Here is a 10,360-nt window from a genome sequence, read left to right as displayed (position 1 = left end):
TTTTGAATACCTACACAAGTTGCCATAGCAACCTGTCGTGAATGTCAGCATCACAGTCTAAAGAAGTGGTTCAAAGCAATGAGAAGAACCATATAAGCATGTTTCAGTATTGTCAAATTAAAAGTACAAAAAGTAATCCTTAGTGGATGACACTGACTCATGGCCAAGTGAAGTTTATGATCAGAAAGAAATTTTGAAATAGGACAAATAAACAAACTCCTCAATGAAAAAAAAAAACCTGAGTTGAAAGCATTCCTAAAGCATTGCAAGAATATTTGCTGATGCTATCGAGGCAGAGTTAGGTGGGTCGGAAAACTGCTAGCTTGGGGGGGGGATACATGGACTAATAGATTAACAGTAGCCGCTGGCAGAGGTGAAAGTGATTCTTGCACTACTTCTATTGAAATGCAAATGAGCAGCAGCCTGGAAAGCAAGGCAATGGGGATATCAAGACATCAAAGGCAGATATTGTTGGTATATCAGAGACATGGTGTCACACAGACATAAGCAGTGCAGGATTGGAATTTGGGGAGTACATTGTGTACAGAAAGGATAGACAGGACAGGAAGGGAGGAGGGGGTTATGCTGTTATTTAAGAAACACATAAAATCTAAGGAAGTGCATCCAATTGATGTTGGTGGACAGTGCAATTTTTAGTCTGTTTGGTGTGACATAAGCACTGAGACAGGAAAATTGAGAGTAGGTGTGTGTTATAGGCCTAATGAATCTGATGAGTATAATGAGCAATTGTGCAGAGAAATAGTGGGCCAGTAAATCAGAATGTCTTATAATGGGGGATTTTAATTTCCCAGAGATTAACTGGAATTTGTGGGTTGGTCACTCACACACTAGCAAGGCTTTTGTGGATTTATTGAATGATTGTTTTCTATATCAGCATGTTCGGGAGGCAACTAGAGGGAGTAATACTCCTGATCTGATTATAAGTAGTGATTCTTCATGCATTAAAAATCTGCAGATAAAGGAACCACTAAGTGACAGTGATCACAGTGTGCTGAAGTGGGATTTACTCAAAGAGGTAACTACCATCAAGGGTAAATGAAAGGGTTTTTGCTTTCTTAAAGGTGACTACAGTGGTCTGAGACAGTGTTTAAATTCTATACGGTGGGACCAACAGAAGACGTTACAAACAGCAAATTCAAAATGGGAAGCATTCAAAGAATTAATCTTGGAAGCTACTAGGCTTTCCATACCAACTAAGAAATATTGTTCAAGATTTAGGCCTAAATGGATGTCAGATGAACTAATTAGACTGGTGATAGAGAAGAAAAATGCATGGGATGCATATAAAATGACAGGTGCAACAGAAGCCTATAATAGATATAAGCTGGTCTGTTACCAAGTCACAAAAGAGATTAGGCAGGCAAAGGCAGATTACAAGAAATCTTTGGCAAAGGATGCAAAGAAAAACAGCAAAGAGTTCTTTACTTATGTAAACTCTAGAAGGAAGGGGATGAATCAGATTGGTCCACTTGATATCGATGGTTCAACTGTTGATGATCCTGCTCGGGTAGCTAACAAACTAAATGATTATATTTTGCATCTACATTCAGACATAAGGAATTATTCAGGGAGGGGAATGCCAGAAGTGTATTAAACTCTGGCAGTAAGCTAGATAATCTTGTAATAACTGAGAGTAAAGAGGAGGAGAAATTGTAGAAGATAAACATAAAAAAGGCACCTGGGGTGGATGAGTCTATCCAGTTATATTAAAGGAGGTGGCAAAGGAAGTAAGCAAACCCTTAGCCATAATTACGAGAGCTTCCCTGGACTCAAGGGAGGTACTCACGGACTGGAGATGTGCAAATGTGACCCCAATCCACAAAGGAGGATCAAAGGGAGTCAGATAATTACAGACCTGTTAGTTTAACTTCTGTTCCAGGGAAATTAATGAAGACACTGGTTAAAGAAGCATTGCAGGATCATCTAGACAAGACTTCAGTTATAACTCGGACACAGCATGAGTTTAAGGGGAAGTCTTGTCTGACCAATTTGATTAGATACGATGATGTAGTCACAAAGGAACTGGATGCAAAGAATAACTTTAATATCATATATTTGGATCTTAGAAAGACCTTCAATACTGTTGCACATGGAAGACTGCTGCACAAATTGGAGCAGTGTGACATTGGAGGCAAATTGCTGCTATGGATAAAGGGATGGTTGAGTGGGAGAAGACAGAGAGTGGTAATCAATGGACACTGCTCTTCGTGGACTAATGTTATTAGTGGAGTTCCTCAGGGTTCAGTGTTGGGTCCATTGTTTTCTGTATTTATAAATGATATTGATGATGGTATATCAGGCTTAATGTCCAAGTTTGCAGACGATACTAAGGTTGTTAATGACAATAATGACAGTATGCTGCTGCAACAGGATCTAGAAAAGTTGAGCAGGTGGGCTTAGAGATGGCAAATGAAGTTTAACATTGACAAATGTAAAGTACTACATATGGGAAGCAGTAACCCCAGAGTAACATATCAACTGTGTCGTACCACACTGACAGTGGTAGAGAATGAAAAGGACCTGTGGATAATTGTGCAGGCAGATATGAAGTTTTCTGTGCAGTGCAGACAGTCTGCAAGAGTAGCTTATAGTGCCTTGTCAATGATATACAGGAATTTTTCTAACAGGGATAAGGAGGTGATTATCCCCTTGTATAAGGCAATGGTCAGGCCACACCTTGAGTACTGTATACAGGTCTGGAAGCCTCATTTTAAGAAGGATGTAGAGCTGTTGGAATGAGTACAGAGGAGGGCAACAAGATTAGTGAATGGAACAAAGGGTTGCTCTTACAAAGAAAGGCTTAAGTTTTGCAAGTTACAGTGTCTGGAGACTAGGCACCTGCGAGGTGATCTGATTGAGGTGTATAAAGCCTTGAATGGTTTGAGCATGCTCAATGCTGATGGGATTCTTGCTCAGAATTGTGCAGGCAGATATGAAGTTTTCTGAGCAGTGCAGACAGTATGCAAGAGTAGCTCATAGTGTCTTGTCAGTGATATACAGGAATTTTTCTAACAGGGATAAGGAGGTGATTATCCCCTTGTATAAGGCGATGGCCCTTACCCGAGAGGGCATAAATTCAAATTGAGGAGAGACGGTTGTAGGATAGATGTGCGGAAGTTTGACTTTAGCCAGCAGGTGGTTGATTGCTGGAACAAACTTCCATCTGTCGTAGAAGTTGATAGCTTAAATAGATTCAAGGCAGAACTTGACAAATATTTGGAGCGAGTGGATGGGTGAAATAAGGGCCGGTTTTTTTTTTTTTTTTTTTTTTTTTTGGCTGATGCTATATAAACTTAGTTTCTTTCATCATGTGTCTTTGCTAATGCTAAACACTCCACGCAAACTGATAACTTTAGTTATGTTTTCCTCACTTCTACTTAAAGTCTTGTTCATATTCTCTTCTGCTTGGAAAAACAATTTGTTTATTTATTTTAAATGTTATTCCATATGAAAATCCACATTTGTTCAATCTCTTCAGTCTGGTATACCCCTCATCTGTTTAATTCAATTATTACTCTTAGATATCTAGGAGAATGTGATGTGTAAATCTGCTGTAACAATAGTTATTAAACTTTCCACTTCCATTTTAGAAGTAGCTTACTAAACTTTACCGTGGTCATTGAGAGTCTAAAACAGTGGCGACTACAGTGGTCTCAGACAGTTTTTAAATTCTGTACAGTGGGATCAACTGACGATGTTACCAACAACAAATTCTAAGTGGGAAGCATTCAAGGAATTAATCGTGGAAGCTACTAAAAGTTTCATACCTATTAAGAAATATTGTTCAAGGTTTAGGCCTAAATGGTTGTCAAATTAACTAATGAGACTCGAGAGAAGAAAAATGCATGAGATGCATATAAATTATCAGGCGACACAGAAGCCTGTGGCAGATATAAGCTACTCTGTAATCAAGTCACAAAGGAGGTTAGGCAGGCAAAGACAGATTACAAGAAATCTTTGGCAAAGGATGCTAAGAAAAACAGCAAGGATTTCTTTACTTACATAAACTCTAAAATGAAGGGGATTAATCAGATTGGTCCACTTGATATCGATGGTTCCACTGTTGATGATCCTGCTCAGATAGCAAACAAACTGAATGAATATTTTGCATCTACATTCACACATGAAGAGTTATTAAGGATTGAAAATGCCAGAAGGTTATCATATTGTAGCAGGGTACTTAATGATTTTGTAATAACTGAGAGCAAAGTGGAGGAGAAATTGTTCAAGTTAAACCTAAGAAAGGAACCTGTGGTGGATGGGATCTATCCAGTTATATTAAAGGAGGTGGCAAAGGAAGTAAGCAAACCCTTAGCCATAATTATGAGAGCATTGGACTCAGGGGAGGTCCCCACAGACTGGAGATGTGCAAATGTATCCCCAATTCACAAAGGGGGATCGAAGGGTGACACAAGTAATTACAGACCAGTTAGTTTAATTTCTGTTCTGGGTAAAATAATGGAGTCACTGGTTAAAGATGCATTGCAAGATCATCTAGACAAGATTGCAGCAATAATTCAGACACAGCATGGGTTTGTTAAAGGAAAGTCTTGTCTGACAAATTTGATTGGATATTATGATATGGTTACAAAGGAACCGGATGCAAAAAATAATTTTGATATCATGTACAGTCAGTCCTTGTATAACACGTGTTTACACTACACGAATTCGATCATACACAATTTATAAATAGTGGAACGATATCTTATATAACACGAACCGAATTCGCTTATGCACGATTCGCCTTTGTGTTTACAAGAAATGGCAATCGAACGCAGAATCATCCCAACCGAACGCAACACGATAGGAATGAAGAGAAGATTCTGAAAATGTATTTGTTTTTTATATCAGTGAAGGGGAAACACATTTCACCATAATAACGTAAAAACCAACACAATTCCAGCTATCCGTATAATCGCAAATGCAATTAGATCGAGTTTACTACCAGTTTATAACAGATTCCACTAGCAGAAACGCAACTGGATTTTTATTGTTTCTTGGTAGTAACCCCCTAGAAATGTGAGGTGTTAATAGTGTATCTCTCTGCCTTTATGGTGTTGTTTATTCAGTTGCTACACGCCCCCAGCTTTGTTTATGTGTATCAAGCGTGCCTCCTCGTTTTGTAATTGTGCTTTATTCCCTAAAAATGAGTAAAATTCTTAAAAGGTGTAAAAAAGGAAGCGTCCTGGTGAAGACACTGCAGATTCAGAGAGAAAAAGAAAAGCAATATCGATAAACAGAGGCGGACTGGGTCAAAAATTCTTACCCGGGAAAATTTATAGTGGCCTCATACTATGGTTTATGGCCAAAATTACACCTCACTGGGCCAGAGGCCGGTGTGATTATGGCCAGTCCGCCTCTGGGATAGACAAAAAATATGAAATTGTAAAACGCTTTGAGCGAAATGAAAGACCATGTGATATTGCACGTGCTACAGACCTAAATGAAGCAACGCCGTGAATTACAAAGAATTCAGAGAAAATAAAAACAACTTGCATAGCAGGAACAACTCAGTGTAATTAAAATCCATTAGATTAAGACACAAAGAATTGGAAGAGATGGAACGGCTGTCATCTGTTTGGATAGAAAATCAAACAAAAACAAGTTTGCTTACGATAGAAGCAAAAGCATTAGCAATATTTTATTACGTAATAGTCGTAATAAAATACTTACGTATTTTATTATTTATTGTGTTTGGTAATGTTTTGGTTACAAATGTGTGTTCAATCTTGGGTGATCGGCACATAACCCTTGTTTTCCCATAGGGCCTGTTGTTTATATTGTACGATTTTGCATTGCATGAGGGTTTCTAGGAACACAACTATCATGCTATACGAGGACTGACTGTACTTGGATTTCAGGAAAGCTTTTGGCACTATTCCAAATGGAAAACTACTGTAAAAATTGGAGCAGTATGGTATGAAGGGTAAGTTGCCACGATGGATAAAAGGGTGGTTGAGTGGGAGAAGGCAGAGAGTGGTAATCAATGGACGCTGCTGTTCGTGGACTAATTATTATTAGTGCAGTCCCCCAGGGCTCGGTATTGGGCCCACTGTTGCTTTGTATATTTATCAATGATATTAATGTCGAAGTTTGCAGATGATACAAAGGTTGTCGGGGTTGTTAATGACAGTAAATGCAGTGTGCTACTGCAACAGGATCTAGAAAATTTGGGAAGATGGGCTTTGAAGTAGCAACTGAAGTTTAACATTGACAAATGCAAAGTACTGCATATGGGTAGAAGAAACCCCAGAGTAACATACCAACTGTGTGGTACTACTTAAGGTGGTAGAATATGAAAAAGACCTGGGAGTAATTTTGCAGTCAGATATGAAGTTTTCTGTGCAATGCAGACAGGCTGCCAGGGCAGGTCATGGGGTTTTGTCAATGATATACAGGAATTTTGCTAGCAGGGAAAAGGAGGTGATTGTCCCTCTGTATAAGGCAATGGTCAGGCGACGCCTTGAGTACTGCGTACAGGTCTGAAGGCCTCATTTTAGGAAGAACGTAGATTTGCTTGAGCATGTACAGAGAAGGGCAACAAGATTGGTGAGAGGGATGAGGGGATCCTCTTACCAAGAGAGGCTTAAGTTCTGCAAATTGCAGCTGCTGGAGACTAAGCACCTGCGAGGTGATCTGATTGAGGTGTATAAGGCCTTGAATGGGTTGAGCATGCTGAATTCTTATGGGATTCTTCAACTTGTTCAGATTATGAACCTAAGTGGGCATAAATTCAAATTGAAGAAAGACAGATGTAGAATAGATGTTCGGAAATTTGCCTTTAGCCAGCGTGTGGTTAATTGCTGGAAAAACCTTCTACCTCTCATTGTGGAAGTCTATAGGTTAGAAAAATGTAAAGAGGAACTGTACAGATATTTAGAGGGAATGATTGTGTAATTTTTGTTTGGCTGATGCTGCATAAACTCATATGCTTGCTTTCTTGCTTCATATGCCACTATTACTACTACTACAAGAGGAGAAGATTCCGTTTTTTGTTGATTGATAAAGTACAGTGGATTCCGGTTATTTGGGCCACCGGTTAATCGGGGCAGCCGTTTATTTGGAGCAAATCTTAATAATCAGAACCCAATTGAGAAAATAGCCAGGGTTTACTTCGCTTAATTGGGACAACATGCTGTTTAATTGGGGCAGGAGACCGCAGCACTGGAGATTACCCTACGATTGTCTCCATCCATACCACATCGTTCAGTCCGATTTCTAGAGGTTACAACCTCCCGAAATCGGACTGAACCAAAACATTCCACATTATATTTAGCATTTTAAAATTCTTCACAACAGTGCTGAGTGTGAGAAGCCAGGTGAGGGGAGGGGGAAACAGTTCAGATCTTATGTCTTTTTGGTGAAGCATTGGAAATGCTCTTGATTGCGAAGTATGGACAGCAGGGCCATTGTTATAAACAAAACTTTTACTTAATATTTATGAAGAGGACAAGGCTGCAACAAAGACTTTCTTGAAATTATCACAATCAGTTGATGTGAAACAGATAATTGAAACAGAAATCCACATGCAGAAAGTTCCTAGGTAAACTAATGTGGCACTTTAGTGGTAAACAATCCTGTGGGTGTATTTTACTATAAAATGTGTGTTTTCAGTGGAATTTAATTTGAAGTTCAGTATGGATTTTAAAGAATTTCCTCCTTTCCTTTTTTTTTTTTTTTTTTTTTTTTTAATGAAACAGTTTATCAACCAAAATCAAAAAAATTCCTTTGAAGAAATACACAGAGTAGTGTGTAATCATTGACAAGTTATTCATACTAATGACGTATCATGCCAAAAAGATAAATACGGTAAATAGTTTCCAAAGAATAAATGTGGTAAAGATAATATTTCTTAAATTATGTTACTCCTAATTTAAAGATGCTTCTAATTATTTACTAAAACTAGATGTAAGCAACAGATAATTTTTTTATCTTATTTAGCTGGCAGTATATAAGTTTGTATATTTATTTGTTTAGTGCTGTTGAGCATCAGGAATTAGTAAATGAGATGAAAAGAGTTCATGATCGTGAGAAGGGAATATTGCAAGAAGAAAACAAGAAAATTTCACAGGAAATTGAAAGGGTTAGTATTTAGATAAAGATATACTTTTGGCATTGTAGGAAATTTTTTTTTTAAAATGGATTATGTAATTCTTATTGTACCTTTGTAATTTTATCATGTAATTCCTATTTTATCCACTTGTTATTTTTATAATAATTTTTTTGCCATAGGTTACCATTAAATTTCTCATACTCTGGAAATGCAGATATCTCAAATAATAGGCAATCTATATTTGAATAAAAGGAAATGATTCTCAAATTTATTATTACAATTCAAGGGTTTAGTGTCAAACAACGTTAACTACAAAATCATTTTGTAGTTGATGTTTTTGTAATTAACCAAAAAATAGTCATTTGACATTTTCTTGGTTTACTGGAAATGTACTTACAGCCTCGGCTAACTTGTAAAGTACTAGAGAGATACAGTTCTATGACATGATATGCATTGTTATTTATATAAAGTAAAAAAAAAAAACAAAAATTCAATTTTGTAGTTAACGTTGTTTGACACTAAACTCTTGAATTGCAGAAATATCAGATGAATTGTTTTTTGTTAAATGAATTCTTAGAAGTGGAATTTTCCACACCATTGTCTTACTTTTAATCATTCAACTAATATTAATGAGTAGCAGGTAAAGTCAGTTCAGATATGTAAACTCATTGATCACTGAATTGTAACCACCCCATCCATAAAAAGCCAAACAGATTCATACCCTAGAGCAGTTGTAATTTGCACCTGGTTATGCAAGTCAGAGTGATCAAGTAGCGGTTATGTGACATAGTAAAGATATCATAGTTTCAAAAAGGGTTGTGGGATTTCATTCATCAGGTGCTTCCATATCAGAAACGGCATGTTTTGTTGGCTTCTCATGGTGTACAAAGAATGGTGTTGAACAGTTCAAACTACTTCCTGCTGACAGGTCTGTGAAGGCCACACATTGTGTGGGCTGAACGGCAGGTTACTATATGGCAGTTGACATCACAATACAATTTGGGGAATGCAAGAGCAATTTCCCAAATGATGCACCACACGCTGAGACATGAGGTTCCACAGCAGACGACAGCTCAAGAGACACCCTCTCCTCACTGCTGATCATCATTGACAGCAAATGCTGCTGTGTCACAAACATGCTGGTTTGACACTAGAGGACTGGAAACAAGTGTGCTGGTCGAATGAATCCAAATATCTAGTGCAATATGCCAATGGATGCCTTCTTGTGTAGCACAAGCAACACGAGTCCATTGTGCCGCTATCCAGGCAGGTGGTTCCTTAATATGGAGCATGTTTTGCTGGCAAAAGCTAGGATCCCTGGTGTGTGTGAACCAATTTTTCGCTGGTAAGGTCTGCTGGAAGTCCTTAGGAGACCATGTGCACCTTGCTGTGTTGCATTTTTTCCCTGGAAAGAAATAGGATCTTCCAAGATGATAATGCACCATTTCATCAAACCCACACTGTGCACAAGTGGTGTGAGGAACACATTGAAGATATCACCCATCTTGATTACCTCCAAATTTGCCTGACATCGATCCAATTGAACATCTGTGGGATGTTTTTGAACAGGAAGCGAGATGTGCAGACATGCAACTGTTATCTGTTCTGATACTGTGGAAAGCCTTGCAGGCAGGCAGTATAGCTGCAGATCCCTATGGATATCTTCAGACATTAGGGTCAATGTCTAGGCAAATAGTGGCTGTTATACTTGTAAATGGTGACCCAACATGGTATTAGCTAGGTGGTCATAATTCAGTGAATGTATAACGAAAGGGTTATTAATGGAGGACAAGTCATATTATGTGACCAATAATTATGCATGTGTACTGAAGAACAAAATCACCACTTTGAAAAAAAAAAAATAAATCAATTTCAATCCTTGATAAAAGTTTTTCATTTAAATAAAGAAATAAATATTCTGTTTATACTCCAGTATGACCACATAAAGTCAGAAGAGTTCTTGAATTGCAACCACTCTGCTACTACAGCTGTTATTAAAATTGTTGGGACTACTGGGCCAACTGCAGCCATCCCAACCAACCCACCCCTAGTCACAACCACTAGGTCAGAGAAGTTTACAGTTAATCATTTTGACGATGAATATAATTTTTAACCATATTTAGCAGCCATATGGGCTTGAACCATGGTATCCATTAATGTATATGCTTCTGCGCTTTCATGCTTGACCACTCAGATAAACTATCTGAATGGTCAAGCATGAGAGCACAGTCACATTATCCATCTTTCACTTTAATAAAGTCAAGGATGGATAATGTGCACAGTATA

General features: G+C 38.0%; 1 protein-coding gene across 1 annotated transcript in view; it reads left to right on the top strand.

Annotated features, from left to right (window-relative positions):
- Positions 1 to 10,360, top strand: part of LOC150084800 (serine/threonine-protein kinase Genghis Khan-like) — a 477,571-nt gene that overhangs the window by 298,556 nt on the left and 168,655 nt on the right. The window contains exon 15 of the mRNA XM_090376356.1: positions 7,999 to 8,104. Within this exon, the coding sequence (XP_090232482.1) occupies positions 7,999 to 8,104 (106 nt within the window). The remainder of the gene's footprint in view (positions 1 to 7,998; positions 8,105 to 10,360) is intronic.

Source organism: Mastigoproctus giganteus, chromosome 6, assembly GCF_048544385.1.
Source record: "Mastigoproctus giganteus isolate SK-2022 chromosome 6, ASM4854438v1, whole genome shotgun sequence".
Lineage (NCBI taxonomy): Eukaryota > Metazoa > Arthropoda > Arachnida > Uropygi > Thelyphonidae > Mastigoproctus > Mastigoproctus giganteus.
This window is presented reverse-complemented; position numbering and strand designations above follow the sequence as displayed.